The 20207-nt window shown below is 47.3% G+C and overlaps 2 protein-coding genes across 2 annotated transcripts in view; one reads left to right on the plus strand and one right to left on the minus strand.

Moving 5' to 3' along the window:
• The first annotated feature begins 3953 nt into the window (after window positions 1-3953).
• LOC118091448 (ciliary microtubule associated protein 1A-like) lies at window positions 3954-11191 on the plus strand. The gene is made up of 6 exons (XM_035128468.2): window positions 3954-4062; window positions 5069-5272; window positions 7534-7635; window positions 9248-9369; window positions 10391-10531; window positions 10980-11191. Exons 1-6 carry the CDS (start codon window positions 3954-3956, stop codon window positions 11058-11060), a joined length of 759 nt encoding a protein of 252 aa, XP_034984359.1. The 3' UTR covers window positions 11061-11191.
• Window positions 11192-12908: 1717 nt separating this feature from the next.
• TYMP (thymidine phosphorylase) overlaps window positions 12909-20207 on the minus strand; it is a 33743-nt gene continuing 26444 nt past the window's right edge. The window contains exons 8-10 of the mRNA XM_060279272.1: window positions 19869-20099; window positions 18152-18292; window positions 12909-13113 (exon numbers count right to left, since the gene is read on the minus strand). Of these exons, the coding sequence (XP_060135255.1) occupies window positions 12944-13113; window positions 18152-18292; window positions 19869-20099 (542 nt within the window). The 3' untranslated portion in view covers window positions 12909-12943. The remainder of the gene's footprint in view (window positions 13114-18151; window positions 18293-19868; window positions 20100-20207) is intronic.

Raw genomic sequence — 20207 nt, forward strand, 5'->3', positions numbered from 1 at the left:
TCAGCTAAAGCATCCATGACAGATGGCCATCCAACCTCTGCTTAAAAACCTCCAAGGAAGGAGAGTCCACCACCTCCCAAGGGAGACCGTTCCCCTGTCTAACAGCTCTTGCTGTCAGAAAGTTCTTCCTGATTTAATTGGAATCTCAGATGGGAGCAATCTTAGTTGACATGGCCCCAAATTGGACTGCCTGGGAGAAGAGAGAGCATATTTTCTCGGGAAAGTGATCACCGACACATCAGTCGGTGTGTGTCTCCTTCAGACGCACTGGAATGGCGGGAGGGGGAGTGCCCAGTTTCCCCCTCGTTCAATTGGGCAGCATTTGGGAAAGGTCATAGTGTCAGTTTGCATTTCTTAGTGTGGAAAGTATTGATCTGATGTATAGAGATCTTTCCTAGTCTACTTAATTCAAGAGGGTTCTGGAAGCTTCTCTGTGTGAAAGAAACAAGCAGAAGGTTTGTGATATTTGGGTTATTCCTTCAGAGAGTGCAGCTGGCATAAACTGGTCCTGTTATCTCTTTCAGTCAAGGTTAGGCTGACTATAAGAGGCCAGAAGGAGCCTGGGTTTCACTTTCTCTTTCTGTCTCTTTTCCTTCTGGCGTGGTGTTCTGTACATAGTATGCTTAGTGTTAAGGTTTAGTCTTATTATCATCATCAGCCCTAAATGGCCTCGGCCCAGTATACCTGAAGGAGTGTCTCCACCCCCATTGTTCTGCCCGGACACTGAGGTCCAGTACTGAAGGCCTTCTGGCGGTTCCCTCGTTGCGAGAAGCCAAGTTGCAGGGAACCAGGCAGAGGGCCTTCTCGGTGGTGGCACCCACCCTGTGGAACGGCCTCCCATCAGATGTCAAAGAAAAAAACAGCTACCAGATTTTTAGAAGACATCTGAAGGCAGCCCTGTTTAGGGAGGCTTTTAACGTTTAATAGATTATTTTATTTCATTTTTCTGTTGTAAGCCGCCCAGAGTGGCTGGGGAAACCCAGCCAGATGCGTGGGGTATAAATAATAAATTTATATTTATATTTATATTTATCATCATTCTTTATTCGACCGTCAGTCAGAAAAAAACAATTCTCAGTACAAAGTTAAAACATCTAAGACATCTAAAAAACTAAAATATAACATGGGCAGCACTAATAAAGGCTATACAGATAAACTCGCATCAATGCAGTCGATTTTACTCTTACGACGCTTGAGAGCTAGGAAGAGAAATTTGGCCACCAAGAAAGCTGTTTTCCCAGTGGGATTATTCAACAAATGTACAACCCGACTTTCTCTGGATAGACAGCTAAGCTGAGATAGGCATAGGGCTATGAGACATTGTCTTAAATCTACATAGAAAGGGCAACTCAGGAGGATATGTTGGGTGGACTCTACCTCACCCAAGTCACAATGGCAAGTTCTCTGATCGTATGGAACTCCCCTGTACCTTCCCCATAATACCGCGGATTCGAGGACGTTCAGTCTGGCCGCAGTGAGGAGTCTGCGGTATTCCACATAGTGCATTACCGCGAGATAAGGGGCTGGTGTAACCTGATAGATCTGCTCCCCCAGGAACATCCCTGGTTTCATGCAGGCTATGTCCTCTTGTCTAGAGGTATCGCCCAATCTCTGAGCAATCACGGCTCTAGCTTGACTGTATGACATAGACTCCAAATAAAGATGTGACAGTCTAGTCTTATTATAAGGTAAAGGGGAACCTGACCATCAGGTCCAGTCATGTCCGACTCTGGAGTTGCAGCGCTCATCTCGCTCTATAGGCCGAGGGAGCCGGCGTTTGTCCGCAGACAGCTTCCGGGTCATGTGGCCAGCATGACAAAGCTGCTTTGGGCAAACCAGAGCAGCGCACGGAAACGCCGTTTACCTTCCCGCCGGAGCAGTCCCTATTTATCTACTTGCACTTTGATGTGCTTTCGAACTGCTAGGTGGGCAGGAGCTGGGACCGAGCAACGGGAGCTCACCCCATTGCAGGGATTCGAACCGTCGACCTTCTGATCAGCAAGCCACAGCACCACCTGGGTCCCCTTAGTCTTATTATAAACTATTGTAAATTTAAGTTAAGTCTGCTGCAACTGGATTTCTTAAGGCCAGCACCAGTCCTGAATGTATTGGATTTGTGACCATTATGCTCATTTGCCTTCAGTAGCAGTAAAGCTCTGCTGGATGAATTGCAATTGCCTCTGGTCTGTTTTTGGGGATCCTGGCAACGTGTTAAAGTTGTTACTCTACTAACTATACGCCGGAGTTCCGCTCTGGATCTTACTGAGTAGAATTTCAGTGACACATAGCTCAGTGGCCGAGAATCTGCCCTGCACTCAGAAGCTCGCAGGTTCAGTCCCCACAATCTCCCAGCTGCGACTGGGAGAGAATATTGCGTGGAATCCTGGAGAGCCCCTGACAGTCAGCGTAGAGAGTAGTGAGCTTGATAGACCAATGGGTCTGGCTCAGTGCCTGGCAACTTTCTATGGTCCTTCCTACTTGTAGGTGTTCATTTGCAGGCCAGTCCTTTTTCAGGGAAGTGTCATCAGCATGAGGTCACAATGTCACCAAATCACCTCTCCTGGCAAGCAGGCAGGCACAGGCCAGAGTGGACGGGAACAGTCTCTAAACTGAGGTGGGCAACTCTAAGAGCACGCGGCCATCTTCTTTGCTGTGACAGAGGTTGGATTTTTTTTTATAAAAAAAAGATGTTGAAGGTTTCCCCCCTCCCTTTTTAAAAGAAATATTCTAACACAAGCAAGAAAAGGGAAACAAAATATTATGTACAAAAAGGGGGGGTGGGGAAGAGAAAGCTGAATATTTCATACCTGCCAAGTTGCTGTCAGAGAAATAAGGGACTGGGCCGGAAATAGCAGACCAGAAGTAGTGCTGCCGCCATTTTGGAACTGGGCGGAGCATGCTCAGAAGTGACTTTTGATGCTGCTCTGCCCAGTTCCAAAATGGCCTCCACGCCAGAAGTCGCACTGCAGCCATTTTGGAACTGGGCAGAGCAGCATCAAGTCGCTTCTGAGCATGCTCCGCCCAGTTCCAAAATGGCCGTCATGCCAGTATAAACTCGGTGGGGAAAAACAAAAAAAAATCCATTTTTCAGCTAGGAACAGCTGGAAAAACGGGGATTTCCCGGGGAAAATGGGAGACTTGGCAGCTATGATATTTTAACCTTTTGCTTAAACCGGCAATGAAGCCAAAGAGCTTGAAAAGGCGGGCAAAGTGCCCATGTGAATCTCTTCTGAATAACTGGATTTGGAATAAATGTGCAATTAGTTGTTATCGCTTTGGACCCAACTTGCACAGGCATGTGGCTGGCTGGCCCCTGCGAGAATAGGATGTTGGGCTAGGTGGGCCATTGGCCTGATCCAGAAGGCTCTTCTGATGTTCCTCTGTTCTGCACAGAGCAAAACCGAAGTGGAATCCCAGCACTCTGTGGTCCTCTGGCCGATTGGTGGTGTGTGACTCTGGACCACAGCCTAAGCTAAAGATGATTCGCAGATAGCACTACCACCATCCACGTATATGGGACAAATCAAGAAATCCCAAAGGCATGTTTGGAATAAAGATGGGTCCCACCGTCTCTTTCAGCAAGCATTGTTAGTCAAGGCTGTTTCATGAGAGTGTGGCCTGGAGTAGAAACTAGACTGGAAGCAAAATCCAGCTCACCTCCTTTTCCCCATCTCCCTAGCTTGCAGGATGTGATTAATTACTACAACACTCTGGAGACCGTCTTGTTTATCCCCCCCCCCCCGAAAGCTTTTTGAGTTCTGGATCAGCATAATTCAGGACAAGTTGATTTGGGTCCATTCATCCTGCCTTGCAGCAACTGTAGCTGCCTCAGAATGATACGCATTTGACTCAAATTGATCAGATTCAGTTCAGGATTTGCATCCATTAGTTGCACAGCCCTGCTAATCTCCTTTCTCCTTTCAGGGCAAAAAGAATCGTACAAAGCTTTGAACATGTCTGCAGATGTGTGGGTGGGGACCTGGCGCCCTCACCGGCCCAGAGGGCCAATCGCTTCCCTCTACAGCAGCCCCGGACCCAAATATGCTCTCCCAACAAATGTAGGTAAGTGAAAAGCAAGGACTCCAAATACTGGCTCTAGCCCGTTTCTGCAAGAGGTGATATAGTCCAGCATCAAAATCCTAGAATGGGAGAAGTTTGGGTTGCTGCTATGGCAGATAGTAATATTGTGCAGCTTGAAGCAACTGGATGCATTAAAAAACAACTCCTTTGGGGATAAAACATTGTCCACTTTGATTCAAAGCTTTACTTGCAGAAGTTTCTTCCAAACAGATCAAAAAGCAGTAAATGATACACCCAAACAGTTCCTTAATATCAAGAGCAAGTCCAGCACAAGCTCATAATTTTATAAGAAATAACTTTATTTCTTCCAGAAATCAAAATTGTGCCTCTCTCCCGTTCTAGCCTGCATTCACCTGCCTAAGGCTGTGTATCTCCTGGAGAGCTTCATTTTCACATCTTACTCCCACTCTGACTGGGAGAAAAAGCCCAAAGACCAACTCCCCAAGATGCTGATTTGCAATTGAACACTTTAATCACCTGATCTAAGGTTAAACACTCACATGTTAGTTGGCAGAGAGCATTAACAGTTAATTATCAGCCCATCTAGGTGCACAGAGAGCTCTTCTTGCTCTTCTTTTGCTCCAATGGAATCTTCCCGTTAAACCCTTTCAGCAAAACACACAGGCACTCTCCATTTCACTGTAAATTAAACAAATATACTTAACAGCTGCTTCTTTCCCCAGCATCGAATCAACTTGTGGAACTCCTCACCACTGGGTGTTGTGATGAGCAGGGGTGTAGAAGGCTGAACAAAGACTAGAGGGTGGAAAGGTCTACTAATTGCAAAAATGAAAAGATTGTCCCTGCTCTGAGGCAGTATAGCGCTTTTTCATCCATCTCATGGGAGAAAAAAAGGGGGGGGTTGGAAGTTGCCATTTTGCCCCACTTGGTTGCTGCTTAATGGGCAAGATGCTGTGCAAAATGGAATACAGGATCCTATCCATCTCAAGTTATCTTCTTCCCTCTCTGTGCTCGCTCTTCCTTGCAGGCTATCCGCTACACGACCCTTCTCGCTACCGGGCTCCCGCATATAGCTTTGGGATCCGCCGGCCACAAGAGCTAGTGGGCTGCTCCCCCGGGCCAGGCTACCTCATCCCAACCAACATGACCATGAGAGGCAAGGACGGGATTCCGGCATTCTCCATCTACGGACGCCCCAGGGATGTGATGTCTTTTATGACTCCAGGCCCAGGTCAGTCTTGAAATCTGGGCATGAAACGCCTCCCCCGTGGAGCCTGAGACCAGTTATATCTTTTAAATAAAAAAAAACCCCTCAAAAGACGATAAGTGAGTTTTCAGGATTTACTCGAAACGTAGCTAAAGTTGAGGGGCTATCCTGGCTTCACACAGGAGGGAATTCCTTAAATGGGATACACCACACCAAGAAATCCCCGTCTTCTCTCTCTTTCCTAGTCATGCCTCACTAAGGCAGGGACCGGAGTTTGTGGGGAGGGCCAGGGGCATCTTAGCCATAGAGGCTTCTGGCGCAAGGCGCCACGGTGCCAAGTTCTGGAGGGCGCTTTGGAGGGTGCCATGCCGTGCCGTGCCGTGCCCAGAGCCTCCTCCCTGCGGGAGGAGCCGCCCTCAAGCCCTGCCGACAGCACCGCCCTCACCCGCCTCTTCTCCCGTCTTTGGGGCCGGAGGGAAGAGACGGGGGCCGGATTCCCAGGCTGGGGACCTCCTGTTGTGCTCCATTGAGGCGGCGGAAGGAAGGGAAGGGGGGTGCCCGAGGGATCCCTGCACCACAGCGCCAGATAGACTTAAGACGGCCCTGGGGAGGGCACTCCTTCCCCCATGGTGTCATTTCATGAGGGGGAAATGGGGAGAGAGTAACAAGACAACTCCCCAACTGGTCTCCACATTTTCATCTGGGAAAGCAGGGCCATTCCACTTCTAGAACAGTAGGGATGTTGGGGGAAAAAATTAAAGGGGTTCCTAGACTTGACGTATCCCTCCCAGAAACCCCCCCCCCAAAAGGATGCAGGCTCCAAGTGAAAAGAGAGTTCTTTATTGAAACACAAATGTGCATAGGGACAGCCTCAAAAAAGGGGGGGAGGCTGCAAGGAACCACATCCAAAGCCATGTTTTTAATACACTTCCAGATCACACACGTCATTTCCATAGCTGCCAAGTATCCCGTATCTGCCGGGAAAACCCCTTTTTTCTTACCGTTTCCCGGCGGTCTCCCATTTGGTGAAAAATCCCGGTATTGTCCCTTAAATTGGCTTCTGCCCGGCGGCCATATTTCTGGTGCCGCTTTGCCCTTCTATGGGCACCAGAAAATGGCGGCGCCGGCGCCGGAAGTCGCTTCCGCGCATGACCGGAAGTTGCGTGACGCAACTTCCGGTGGCGATTTGCCCTTCTATGGGCATCAGAAAATGGCGCCGGCGGCGCCGGAAGTCGCTTTTACGTGTTTCCGGTCATGCGCGGAAGCGACTTCCGGCACTGGCGCCGCCATTTTTTGGTGCCCATAGAAGGGCGCCGCACCACCGGAAGTTGCATCACGCAACTTCCAGTCATGCGCGCGCTGCCGATCCCGGATCTTTACGACCCGGACTTGGCAGCTATGGTCATTTCATTTGCCCAATCAAAGGACCACAGCAAGCTTAACAATTGCAGCCCAATGTCTTCATCCTGCACCCATCAAAATCATTTATTTCTTCAGTTGCCTCATCATAATCTCATGCGGTTGATTATATATTTTTAAAATTCCAATGTATTTCTTTATTACGACTAATTTTCATATTCATTAATGTCTCCTGATGCCCTGTTTCATCTATCTACAAAACAATTCAAAATTAATCACAATGGCCATGCCAGGGACCAGGTAAGAGCATTCCTCTTCTCCCAGGCCTTGGTCTAATTAAACAATTTATGGCCTTTTAAATATGTTGTACGGGATGCAGGTGGCGCTGTGCTCTAAACCACTGAGCCTCTTGGGCTTGCCGATCAGAAGGTCGGCAGTTTGAATCCCCGCAATGGGGTGAGCTCCCGTTGTTCGGTCCCAGCTCTTGCCAACCTAGCATTTCGAAAGCACATCAAAGTGCAAGTAGATAAATAGGTACCGCTCCGGCAGGAAGGTAAACAGAGTTTCTGTGCACTGCTCTGGTACGCCAGAAGCGGCTTAGTCATGCTGGCCCACATGACCCGGAAAAACTGTCTGTGGACAAACGCCGGCTTGGCCAGTAAATTGAGATGAGCGCCACAAGCCCAGGGCCATTCACGACTGGACTTAGCTGTCAGGGGTCCTTTACCTTTACCTTCTTAAATGTGTTGTGGGGGGAAGTTATTGCTTTGTTCATTGTTATGTTATGCGTGTTTGTGTTTTTGTACTGTAAACTGCCCTGCGATCCTAGGATGAAGAGCGGTGTATAAATGTAATAAAAAATTGTAACAGAAATGCAGGATGGTGTTGTGAATTCAGCCTCCCCCTGTGTGCTTTGCTTTTTGCAGGCCGGTATTCGCCAGAGAAAGCAAAGAATGTGGCCTACCCTTCTGCCCCCAACTACTCTCTCGCTTCCCGGACGAAGAACTTCGATTACGACCAGTCACCAGGTGAGAGAGCAGCACCTGCAGAGAAGCTCCCTCTATCTGGCTGCTGATCTCCTGTTATACTAATATAGGGTGCATGTGCATCAATGATCTATCAATGCATATTCCCTAAGCTTAAAAGAACAAGATCTATTGCAAAACAGCCCCATCTACAGGCTCCAACAAGATCCCTTTGCAAAGGCAATCTGCAAAAGAGCTCAGCTGAGCTGAAACTTACAATGTCTCCACTTATCTGTCAGTCGCTTGCAGATACTGTTAATCCAGTGTTTCCCAACCTTGTGCCTCCAGATGTTTTGGGACTACAACTCCCATCATCCCTAGCTAGCAAGACCAGTGGTCAGGAATGATGGGAATTGTAGTCCGAAAACAGCTAGAGGCACAAGGTTGGGAAACACTTTGTCATACAATCCCTTTTTCTCAATGAAAGGGCCAATTTATCAATAAAACAATACTTTACTCGATTAAAGCAGAAAGCAAGCAAATATACAGATGTACAGCATAGCTTCTAGTTGACCTCAGGAAATTCTTCCTGAGCCTCCCCTCTCTTAAGCTAGTTTAACATGCATCAATAACTATCCAAGCAGACCAGTCTAAAAGGGCAGATCACCGCGTACGAATGAAACCTGTCTTTGTCAACGGATTCTGGAGCCAGGTTGTTCAACATTTCTAAAGGATGTCTGGTGGTGCACCAGCCAGTACTCCCATCACAGGTACCGTTGTGCAAGGTACAGTTGGAGACAGTGGTTCAGTTGACGGACCGAATGCAGGGACTGTTGCGACAGATTCCGCTGGAGACGCGGGCTGGATGCTCCGCGCTGCCCAGAGTACTGCACAGCAGGGAGGAGTTTCAAAGCAAGAGCCTAGGAGCACTCTCACACCTCCAGTGCCAGGCACTGGTAGGCAGGCCAATAGGGACAGGTTGTTCCCGCGCCAAGATTCAGGAGCTCAGAGCAAGCGCAGTAGTTCACGCAATGCATCTTCTGAAGCCAATGGTACTTGAAATGTACTCGGAGTCGAGAGTGAATTTCATGCTCTTTATTCAGCTCATAGTCATCAAGGAGAAGAGGAGAAGAAGAATGGCTCTTTTCCCAAAACCATCTGCTTATATACATTATTTACACAATGGGCCTTGCGTGATTGGCTACTTCAGGGCTACACCTGTGGGCCAATTATATTGTGGATTGACTTCTGCCTGCAGCCTGATTGGCTGCTCCTACAGGCCAATCAGGTAGCAGATTCGCTTCTGCCAGCCGCCTGATTGGCTGCTCCAGCAGGCCAATCAGGTTGCGGATTCACTTCCACCTGGAGTTGGATTGGGTAGCTCCCGCTGATTCTGAATCCTATTGTTCTAGGATTCAGCTCAGTACATAACAGTACTCAAGCAGGTTCCATCGTGACAAGGTCAGGTGGGGATGAGCTATTAACCCTCTCAGCTCACAATAATATCACAAAATACTGTGCAGGCATTCTAGTTCTCTGGAACTCTTCCGGATACAAGATAAACAGAGCAATTTGCAGGGGGTTGTGGAATAGGATAATTCTCCAGTCGGAATGCAGATGCCATATCGCACTGAATCCCTTCTCTCCTATTCAACCTCCCATTTCCCTCCTCTAGGGCCTGCAGCCTACGGCCTCCCTCCCATGCTTGGGCCCAAGGTGATCGGCAAGAGCACCGCCCCCAATTACTCCATTTTTGGACGCAGCATGGTTGGGAGTTTCTATGAGGACCTCAGCAGGGTAAGCAGCATAACAGCCAGGAGTGGGAGATTTAGGAGACCCTGAAACGATTTGATGAAAGCAAAATCAAGAAAACTGGGGGAATTCTTTAAATATGTGCTAAGCCTTCTTCTTCTTCTTCTTCTTCTTCTTCTTCTTCTTCTTCTTCTTCTTCTTCTTCTTCTTCTTCTTCTTCTTCTTCTTCTTCTGCGATCCCTCGTAGCCGAGTATGATTGTCTTCCATAAACACAGTTTTAACAGTGAGTCCGTAAGTGACTGTGGAGGCCAACTCTGGATCCACACGTCCTTCCACAGTGGGGACATTGGTTTCCGGGTGGGAGTTGATCACGGTGTGGATTTGCCAAGTGTGCCTTCCTCTTAGCACATTTCTCCCTTGCGTTCTGAGTTCAAGTGTCTTCAAAGTCCATGATCACGGTGTCTTCAAAGTCCATGATCACGGTGTGGATTTGCCAAGCATGCCTTATACAATCCAGTGTGGAGACTCCAAAAGGTTGCAAGGCCCCTGGCACGCATCCTTCCGGCAACTCTTGCAGCCAAGCTGGGGCCAAACGTCTTCGGACCACATTAGCGAGGCTGAGGGAGGGTCTTGTCGCCTGGGCAGCCCAGGACCTCCAGACACACACCCCAGAGCGGTCCTTTGGGGCTGCTAATGGAGTGGTTCGGCGTTAATGTTTAATAGATTACTGTATTTTATCTTTCTGTTGGAAGCCACCCAGAGTGGCTCAGGAAACCCAGCCAGATGGGCGGGGTATAAAGATATTATTATTATTATTATTATTATTATTATTATTATTATTATTATATACCCTGAAAGGTTCACTCCATTGTCTCTCAAGACAGTTGGATGGCAACTATGATGAGAAGACCCTCCCTCAGGGGTTCTGCTGGATGGCTTTCACATGTCCATAATCAGAGGACAGGGAAGCACCCTAGAAGGGGCTGGAGAGGCGCAGGGTGTGTGCCTGGGACTGTTCTTGGGCATGCCTGGCCTAGTGACCCTTTCCCCCTCCTTGCATGACAGACGCCAGGGCCCTGCAACTACCGCCTGGTGGATCCCAGTGTCTACAAGAACCGCCCACCCCACTTCAGCATGCTGGCCCGCAACATGCCTCCAGGAGACAACACTTTGAAGCCGGGTCCAGGAGCCTACAGCCCAGAGAAGGTGAGGGCAGGTGGTAGCAGAAGGCCTGGTATTGTTCCGGGGCAAGGGGTGCATTGTCCTGCAGTAAAGATATGTGTCTTATAGGATGGTGGGAGAGGTGGATAGCTCTTATCCCAACATTCAAACGGGCAAGGGCAAGGTGATCTTCATTGGCTTCTCCCTCCTTGCAGAAGCCACAATCTCTGCAAGCATGAGCAGGCGTGTTGACAAGCCAACCAGAAATTAAATATACCCTGGGTCACCCTCCTCTGCACATGTTCCAGCTTGTCAACACCCTTCTTAAACTGCGGTGCCCAGAATTGGACACAGTATTCTGGGTGTGGTCTGACCAAGGCAGAACAGGGTGTGATGTGAGATCTTGGCCTGCCAAGAACCTTCCACGCCCCCACCCCTTCCCTTCCGCTGGCGGTGCCTAACCCTGCCCCTCCGTCTCTCCTTCCTCCTGCAGCACACCCCACAACGTGGCTTGACCTTTGGGATCCGCCACTCGGACTACGTGGCTCCTCTCATTGTGGACGTGGCAGATTAAGCTGGCCCCACCGGTGGAGATGGTCTGGACAAGAAATGTTCCTTTGGAAACACGTGAATCTCTCGATGCTCTGTGTTGTTGCTTGAGACTGGTGCCTGGGGAGGGAAGAGGGGTGGGCAGCATCCGAGGCCTGGGAGGGTCCTCACAGCTGGGGGGCTGGGTTTAGTGAGGCGGCTGCACCTTTGGGTCTTCCTGTTCCCAGATTCCTTGGCTGGATTCCCCTGATTGAATCACCCCTTAGTCTATCCAAGGTGTCTTAAGTGTGGGTGAGTTGAAGCAGGGCTGGGAAGTGGGGGTTTTCCCATTTCTGTGTGGTGGGCTTTATAGGGGGCAGGGAGGCAAAGATCTCCATAACTGTAATATTTGCTAATTTCCCTGTTTTGTGAGCTTGAAAGAAAAAAAATCAAAATTCTTTGCCCATAAGGGCGAAATTCTGCAACCTGTATAAATTCTGGAGCCTGAGAAAACTGTACGTACCTTTCCCAGTTTGCATCATGTGCTCTCCTTCTGCCAGTCATACAGGGCCAGATTTTGGTTTGATGACTCCCTAAGATACTGAAGGTAATGGGGCCCTTGATATGTCCAGCTGTCCTTTGTCAACAACAAATGGCCACTGTTTTTTGTCTTGAATATATGCTATATGGTCATTGATGGATGATGGACCTAATAGGTATCTCAAGCCATTTGCCCATGTTGCCATGCAACCAGTCCATGCAGAATGTAGGCACCCCATATATAGAAAGGAGCAAACCAGGGATATTTGAGGGAGCAGGTGAGCAGGCGGGGACCATGACTTACATCCTAGGAGCCGACACAACACAAGACACTGTTGCTGTATGTAGGTTTTATTGTATTTGGTTTTTTTATCTTATATTTTGGAAATGTACATCCAGGTATTTTCCCTTTAAATTTTTTGGGGGCCCCCAAGAGAGTGGGGCCCCTAAGCTATAGCTTGTTTACTTTATACGTAAATCTGGCATTGCAGTCAGATGTCCCGCCCCTCTGACTGCAGGAAGCCTTAATCAGCCAATCCTCTGGCTTCCTACAATGTACTTGCCATGGCTCCAGTGCTCCCAAAAACATCTACACCATCTGGACAAGGCACTCGGGATCATTTCAAAGGGAAAGCAAGTTTCTTAGGAAGCTGAACCATGTGCCTAAGAGCACCATCTGTTCTTTTTGCTCTGTAGAATCTGGGGCCTAGGCGCAACCTTGGCTAGGAAGACCTTTAAAGTGCACAACCAGAATTTGTCAGGATATGACTCATTTCCACCCGCATAATAGCAGAATTCTGAAAGTGCCCCTAATTACGGTTTTCTTAAGCATACACAGCAGAAACTTCTCAGATATTAAATGGACCTGAGTGCCATTCAAGAATGGGCATTATGACAACACAGGGACATGGAAGTATATTGCAAATTTCAAAACATGCAACAAAAATTGCATTGTGCCACTGCTATCAGGGAAGGGGGGGGAGCATTGCAAAACTCACATGTTCTCTTTTTAAAAAAATTTATTCGGTTTTACACTATACATTTGAATTCAAACGGTAATCATAATCCTCAACATTTAGGATTCCCTAGACTTCCCTCCACCCCTCCATGGTTCCCATCATCAAACTTTGTCTGCTGCATCATATAATTTCTCCATTTTTTCTTAAAGTAATCCATTTTTACCTTAGTTTTTTAGTACATTACAAGTATTACTCAAATCCTGCCAAATCAAAACTCACATTCTCTCATCCTGCCATGGGTTCAGTAAATAAAGAAGAAGTTCCCCCATTCCAAGGCTATGGTTGATTCAAGAGCTAACCACAGTGATCATAACGTGATTGGTTCCATGGCCAGTCTCGTCCTGACTTTGTTCAGCCCTCTTGAGTCCTGCTAATCTTTATCTGCCCTGGCCCACTGGCCCTGTGGGAGAATAGTCCTTGCCACCTTTGAACCAGGAACGAAGGGCTCAGAGTCTTCCAGGATCAACGCCTCCTGCAGCTCATGCCGGCCAGCGTCGCCCAGCTCTGGGTTCTCATAATGGACCCGGATCCACGGATCCCCTGGAAGGGAGGGGGAAGAAGCAGTTGTAAGGAAATAAGAGGAGCCTGCTGGATCAGGCCAATGGCCCACCCAGCCCAGCATCCTGTTCCCACTGGGGCCAAACAGATGCCGCAAACAGGATTCGAGCACAAGAGCAAATCTCCTATCCTGAGGTTTCCAACAACAGATGGCAGAGAATAGCAATTGTGGTTCTAACAGCATTGATACCCCTTTCCTCCATGGATTCGTCCAATCCTGTTTTAAAATGTGGTTACCAGACGTCCCCGTTTCCCAGGGACAGTCCCTGAATTTACACATCTGTCCCCGGACAAAAATGTCCCCGGATTTCATTTAATGTCCTCAGATTTATCATATGGGGACTTCCGGTGAGGCAACATGGTGGGCGCCACAGCAGTGAGCAGCACCGGAGGTCCTGGCCATGTCACAGTTCCAGCCAGCCAATCTGCTGGCTGGGGGGGGGGCATTTAAACCGAGGTGCAAGCTGGAGAGCTTCCTTCTGGCTCGCTTCCTCGATCTGCTCGCATCACTTTTCCGCTCCAACAGTGCTTCCTTGGCTGCTGAGTTCCAGGAGAGCACTCAGCTTCGGGGAGAGCCCTGCTTGAATCCGGCACTGCAGCTGGCCCACACTTTGGGGGGAGTGATTTTACACTCTACAGCTGATCGGCCCCATCAGGAAAGCTGTGAGTGACAGGGACTTCCCTTCGTTCTTACACAGGTACATTGGACACTCAGGTTGTGAACATGATCCATAAATTTTCTTTATTTCTTCACATAAAGAAGGCTGATCGCCAAAGAATTGATGCTTTTGAATTATGGTGCTGGAGGAGACTCTTGAGAGTCCCATGGACTGCAAGAAGATCAAACCTATCCATTCTGAAGGAAATCAGCCCTGAGTGCTCACTGGAAGGACAGATCCTGAAGCTGAGGCTCCAATACTTTGGCCACCTCATGAGAAGAGAAGACTCCCTGGAAAAGACCCTGATGTTGGGAAAGATGGAGGGCACAACATTGTTGTTGTTGTTGTTGTTGTTGTTGTTGTACTCATCACCATTAATTACATACCCTTTACCAACATGGAACGTGTCCAGAAGAGGGCAACCAAAATGGTCAAAGGCCTGGAAACGATGCCTTATGAGGAACAGCTTAGGGAGCTGGGTATGTTTAGCCTGGAGAAGAGAGGTTAAGGGGTGATATGATAGCCATGTTCAAATATATGAAAGGATGTCATATGGAGGAGGGAGAAAGATTGTTTTCTGCTGCTCCAGAGAAGCGGACACGGAGGAATGGATTCAAACTTCAAGAAAGAAGATTCCACCTAAACATTAGGAAGAACTTCCTGACAGTAAGAGCTGTTCGGCAGTGGAATTTGCTACCAAGGAGTGTGGTGGAGTCTCCTTCTTTGGAGGTCTTTAAGCAGAGGCTTGACAGGCATATGTCAAGAATGCTTTGATGGTGTTTCCTGCTTGGCAGGGGGTTGGACTGGATGGCCCTTGTGGTCTCTTCCAACTCTATGATTCTATGTCCCAGATTGGGTTACAATTAAAAATTCAAAATTTAAAACAGGTAGCAATCAAAGGAATAGAGTGGGACCTGAAAACACACATCTCAAAGGTGGAGAGGTCCATCTTCATCTTTTGCCAAAAGCTGAATAGTGAAGAAGCCAAACAAATAACTGTGAGGAGGGAATTCCACAATTTAGGGGATTCCACAGAGAATACAATCTGGGCCACCTCCCCCCCAAATTCCGAGGGCTGTGAAACTCCCAAGAGCTTCCCATCTGTGAGGTCTTTCAGCTATGTGAGCCCTAAGTTATTTAGGGCTTAAAACACTAAAGGGAGTACTATAAAGTGAGTACTATAAAATGCAGCTCTTGGAATAGGGCCTACCGTCTATGAGGGCCTGGGGGGGACCCAGAAAAATGGGAGGAAAAACAGTTTTCCCCCCATTTTCCTCCAAAGCAGTTTTTTAGAAGTCCATGAGAAAAATGACAAAAAGGAAGAGGAAGAGAAAATGGAAAATGATAGCAGTAGTTCAGAAAATGAAATAGAATAAACTGCATGTATATGTTGTGTCTTCTGTTTCTTTCTTTTTAAAAACACTACTCAAAGGGTAGACCTTCTATGTAGCTTAAATATTGAAGTGGTGTCAGCTCCCTAAAAAAAAGGTCAACAACTCTGGGGAACCTTTCTTTAAAAAGTCAAAAACTTTGGGGTTCCCCCCCTTAAAAAAGATGACGAGTGGTTGTTTGATCTGGCTTTCCTTCCTGATTTCACAGGTAAACTTAGTGATATGAACCTTGAGCTACAAGGTAAAGGTAAATGCATTGGCGACATGATTAAAATAGTTTCATCCTACAAAACAAAATTTAAGCTAATGATGGCTGACCTTACAATCAAAATTTTTGATTGCTTTCCTAATATGCAGGACCATCTGGGGGGGAAATCCTGACTTTGTTTGTCAAACAAAGAAGTATGTGGCTGAAATTGGTTCTGTTATTCTGGAGTTAGAAAAAAGATTTGGCAACTTCCAAAAAATTGAATTAATTATAGAGTACATGTCATTTCCATTCAAATCTGATTTGGACATTTAAAAAATTGCTGTCACTATCAGTACAAATTACTCATTGTGGAAAATATCTTTGAAAATGAGATATTAACTCTGAAAAATGACATTTTTCTGAGGGCCCGTGCAGAAGAAGAATCATTTTGGAAGTTTGTGCCCAGACAGAAATTTTCAAATTTGAGAAGATGCAGTGAAATTTTACACTCATGTTTTGGTTCTACTTATTTGTGTGAATCTGCATTTTCATATTTAAAAATGACAAAGAGTAAGCAACGTTCAAACATGACAGATGAGCACCGTAAGGATTCCCTGAAGCTGGCCCTGACACAGCACTCATCTGATATCGAACAGTTGGTTACCAAAATGGTGATGCAGGTGTAACACTAACAATGGATGAAGGCATGTATTTTTTAAGAAATCTTGATAGGTAGGTTAATGGAGTGGGTAAAGGAGTTTGTGCGGCGTACAGTTTTGTGAGTGCTTTTATGCAACTCTCTCAAGAAATCTCTAAAAGTTTCTGTTGTCTCCCATAAGAAAAGTATTTGGGCAGTGCTCCCCCCCCCAAAAGGTTACCAAATCTGGTCACACACACCCCTTTCCTTCTCCCTAAAAAAGCTCAACAACTTTGAGCCGAACCCCCAAAAATGGGGGTAGATCACCGCCAGATTTTAATTCTGAAAGTAGATCACAGTCTCTTGGGAGTTTTGGACTACAAATCCCATCATCCCATCATTCCCTACGCACACTGGCTAAGGCTGATGGAAGTTGTGATGCAAAACATTTGGAGGACACCCTATTGGCAGGGCTGGACCAAGAAATTCTGCTGCCTGAATCAAGATGGTGCCTCCCCCGTGTTATGAGAAAAAAATGCTCCTTTTCCCTTATGGGGTATCCAAGAGCCCGTATAGAGTCCTTAAGTGAGTTCCCTATCGGTAGGAGAAAATAACAGAGGCCAACCAGAGAATGTTGAGAAGAAAAGCAGCTAGTGAGCCTGATCTTTATTAAACTGTTGCAACAGGGTCCCCCACTCACCACATGCAGGAGGGAGGAGAACCCCAAACAATGGTGTGCAAGCCCTTATATAGACTTTTGAAATTGCCCACCCTGTAGCCCAAGACCACCCCACGAAACATCATGCATACATCACAAATGGTCTACAGCAGAAATCCTGACATCAGGAACGCACAAGACAGAGAAACCAGTAGGAGAACACTTCAATCTCCCAGGACATTCTATACAAGATCTCAAAGCAGCTGTTTTATTACAGAAAATTTTCAGAAACAGACTGGAAAGAGAAGTTGCTGAATTGGAACTCATTACCAAGCTTAAAACCATCGAACCACCTGAGATGAACAAAGACATTGGATTCTTATCTCATTATGCATGATCAAGCTTTCTTTAGCGCCTCAGCCCTTGCTTTTCCCCCGCAGGACCAATTGCATCAGCAGTCGTTAACAGCCATCAACAGGTTTACCACTCCTACCAGCCCATCACCCATTCCCACCCACCCCCACCACCCTCTGTATATATATAAGGGTCTGGCTCTTCTGTTTCAAGTGTATCTGAAGAAGTGTGCATGCACACAAAAGCTCATACCAAAATAAAAACTTAGTTGGTCTTTAAGGTGCTACTGAAGGATTTTTTTTATTTAGCAGAAATCCTGTTTGTCAGGATACCTGTTAATGGTCACTGATTGCTTTACCTGGGCAGTCTGGCCATTCTTTTGTGATGGTTAATATTTTAGTTCCTGAGTCCAGGTCACAGGCTCACCCTATTTATACACCAATACACCCTTAAGACAGATAAGCAAAAAGACAATGGAGAGGCCTTCCCATTGCCTTCCTCCTTACAGAGAAATATTTTAGGTCAATTTGGGAGAGTCAAAATGGCTTTAGGATTGCTCTCCTGTACGGGTGGCGCTGTGGGTTAAACCACAGAGCCTAGGGCTTGCCGATCAGAAGGTTGGCAGTTCGAATCCCTGCAACGGGGTGAGCTCCAGTTGTTTGGTCCCAGATCCTGCAAACCTAGCAGTTCGATTAGTGCAAATATGTACCGCTCCGGCGGGAAGGTAAACGGAGTTTCCATGTGCTGCTCTGGTTTACCAGAAGCAGCTTTGGCATGCTGGCGACATGACCTGGAAGCTGTACGCCGGCTCCCTCGGCCAGTAAAGCGAGATGAGCGCTGCAACCCCAGAGTCATCTGCAATTGGACCTAATGGTTAGGGGTCCCTTTGCCTTTACCTTTCCTGTTTCAGACGTGTGGTTTATCTGCTTATGTATGTGTTTGCCTTGTACATTTAGGAACGCTTATTTTATATTTGGGACCTTGGAATTCTTATAACACCCGACTGCCCCACCCCATGTACGAAAGCAGACCTAGAAGATGAACATGAGCACTTGGTTCTCTCTCTCTCTCTCTCTCTCTCTCTCACACACACACACACACACACACACACACACCGCTTGAAGTTCTTACCTTTCCTAACTTTCTGCCCCACAGAGACCAGCACCTCAGCTCCCACTCTGTGATTGATCATTTGCCCCTTCTGGCTGCGGCCGCCTCCCAGACCGTGTATTACCCGGGCAATGGGGAGGCCGAGGATCTGCTGGACTGTCCCTGCAGAGGAAAGTCAGGAGGAGGGTTAGCATGGAAGAAGGAGAGCCAGCTTGTTTTCTCCTACTCCGGAAAGCAGGACCTGAACCGATGGATTCAGATTCCAAGACAGGAGATTCCAACAGAAGCAGGGCAGTCTCGAGCAGGTCGGGCGCCCTGGCGCGGAGATTGCTCCGGCGCCCTCGCAGCGTGCAGTATAGCTTCCACGCCACCGGGACTATACCTAGAGCCGGCCCTGAACAGACATTTGGGTAGAACATTCTAAGAGTGAGAGCCATTCGACAGTGGACCAGACCTACAGGGTAGCAGGCTCTCCTTCCTTGGAGGGTTTAAGCAAAGGTTGGATGGCCAGCTGCCAGGGATTTCCCCATTGTAGGGCGTTGGGCTAGTTGATTGTTGGAACCCTTTGCAACTCAAGAGTTCTATTATTCTAAGAGTGGCAAGCAATTGTTTCCTGTGTGGTGCTTGGTATTAGGGCAGAGTTAGCAGGTAGCAGCCACGGCGCTCAATCTAGCTCATGTGCGCTTGACCAGACATGGTGGCATTCTGGCTCAGGCTGATGGGAACTTTAACCCAAACATCTGGAGGTCATCTGGCTGGGGAAGGCTAGGCTCAGCACACTGAAACCCTCAGAAAGTGATCCCCATTTATTATCTCACCATTATTATTATTATTATTATTATTATTATTATTATTATTATTATTATTATACCATTCTTTATCCAAAGATCCCAGGGCAATGTGCAACATAAAAAAAACATATTACATTTTTTATGTAATGCAAAATGAAACATGGAAAGAGAAGAAGGGAAGTCACTGATATTTTAAGGTTGTTTAAATGAATACTCTAAATTGTAAAACAGAAAAACACACACACACACACAGTGCTTTTTTCTTTAAAAATGTCTAGGAGTACTCTCATTTTGACTCCGGAAATTTACCATTTTATAGTTCAAATTGGGAAAAATAAATACATTCTGAGACTCAGGAAATGAGGCCGTCATCGGGGGTAGCAACGGAACTGATGATTCACTGTGCTAGAGAAGCAGCTAAAAAAAAAAAAATTTAGTTCATTCTCCCGTTAGATTCACAAAATGTTTAGGGGTTCACGTCCCCCTGCGTCCGTCCCCCCAGAAAAAAACACTCAGTGTGTGTATGTGTGTAAACACATTACAGAGCATCAATAATAAAAACATAATAAAAAGCATAATAAAATACAGCATAAAAATAAAACAATCCTCACAATAGCAGGTAGGTAGCCGTGTTGGTCTGAGTCGAAGCAAAATAATTTATTTATTTTTATGCTACTGAAGGAATTTTTTTATCTCACAATAGCAGTCATCTCCCCCACACTTTCACAAGCCATAGATTATTTAAGAGCCTGGGTAAAGAGGAATGCTTTTTGCTTGGTGCCTAAAGACATGTAATGATGGCGCCAGCTGAGCCTCTCTGGGGAGAGCATTCCGTGAACGGGGAGCCACCAGAGAAAAGGCCCTGTTCCCTTGTTTTATGGCTAAATACTCCAGTGGAAGTGGAAGGACGACCTGGGAGTTCTGCCCAGGCTCACCCCCATCCTTACCGTCACACAGAGCCCCCAGTTCCTCCTGCGCCCAGGCTTGCCCCAGCACCCGGAAGCGCTGTTCCTGATCCCCGGCACATAGGGCATGGGCCACGCTGGCCTCCACCCCTTGCGCTTCCAGCATGGCTTGGAAAGTCCTCAGGGCAGAGCCATTGTCCAGGGCTTTGGCAATGTGGGCAGCGCCTTGGGAAGCAGAGCTGGCTCTCCCGCACTGCCACAACAAGGTTCCTCCTGGAGAGGTGGAAGGAAAATGGATGAGTTGGGTGGTCCATGGAGAGAGAGGCTTCCCCCCTCCCCCCAAACTCATACCCTCCATGTGTCCTGATTTCCCAGAAATAC

This window comes from Zootoca vivipara, chromosome 10 (assembly GCF_963506605.1).
Source record: "Zootoca vivipara chromosome 10, rZooViv1.1, whole genome shotgun sequence".
Taxonomy (NCBI): Eukaryota; Metazoa; Chordata; class Lepidosauria; order Squamata; family Lacertidae; genus Zootoca; species Zootoca vivipara.

Bases quoted from the DNA above. Each gene is read 5' to 3' on its own strand.
- LOC118091448 (XM_035128468.2), top strand. From the start codon at position 3,954: ATGTCTGCAGATGTGTGGGTGGGGACCTGGCGCCCTCACCGGCCCAGA. The intron at 5,273-7,533 runs GTCAGTCTTGAA...TGCTTTTTGCAG, and splicing joins TTTTATGACTCCAGGCCCAG to GCCGGTATTCGCCAGAGAAA. The intron at 7,636-9,247 runs GTGAGAGAGCAG...TCCCTCCTCTAG, and splicing joins CGATTACGACCAGTCACCAG to GGCCTGCAGCCTACGGCCTC.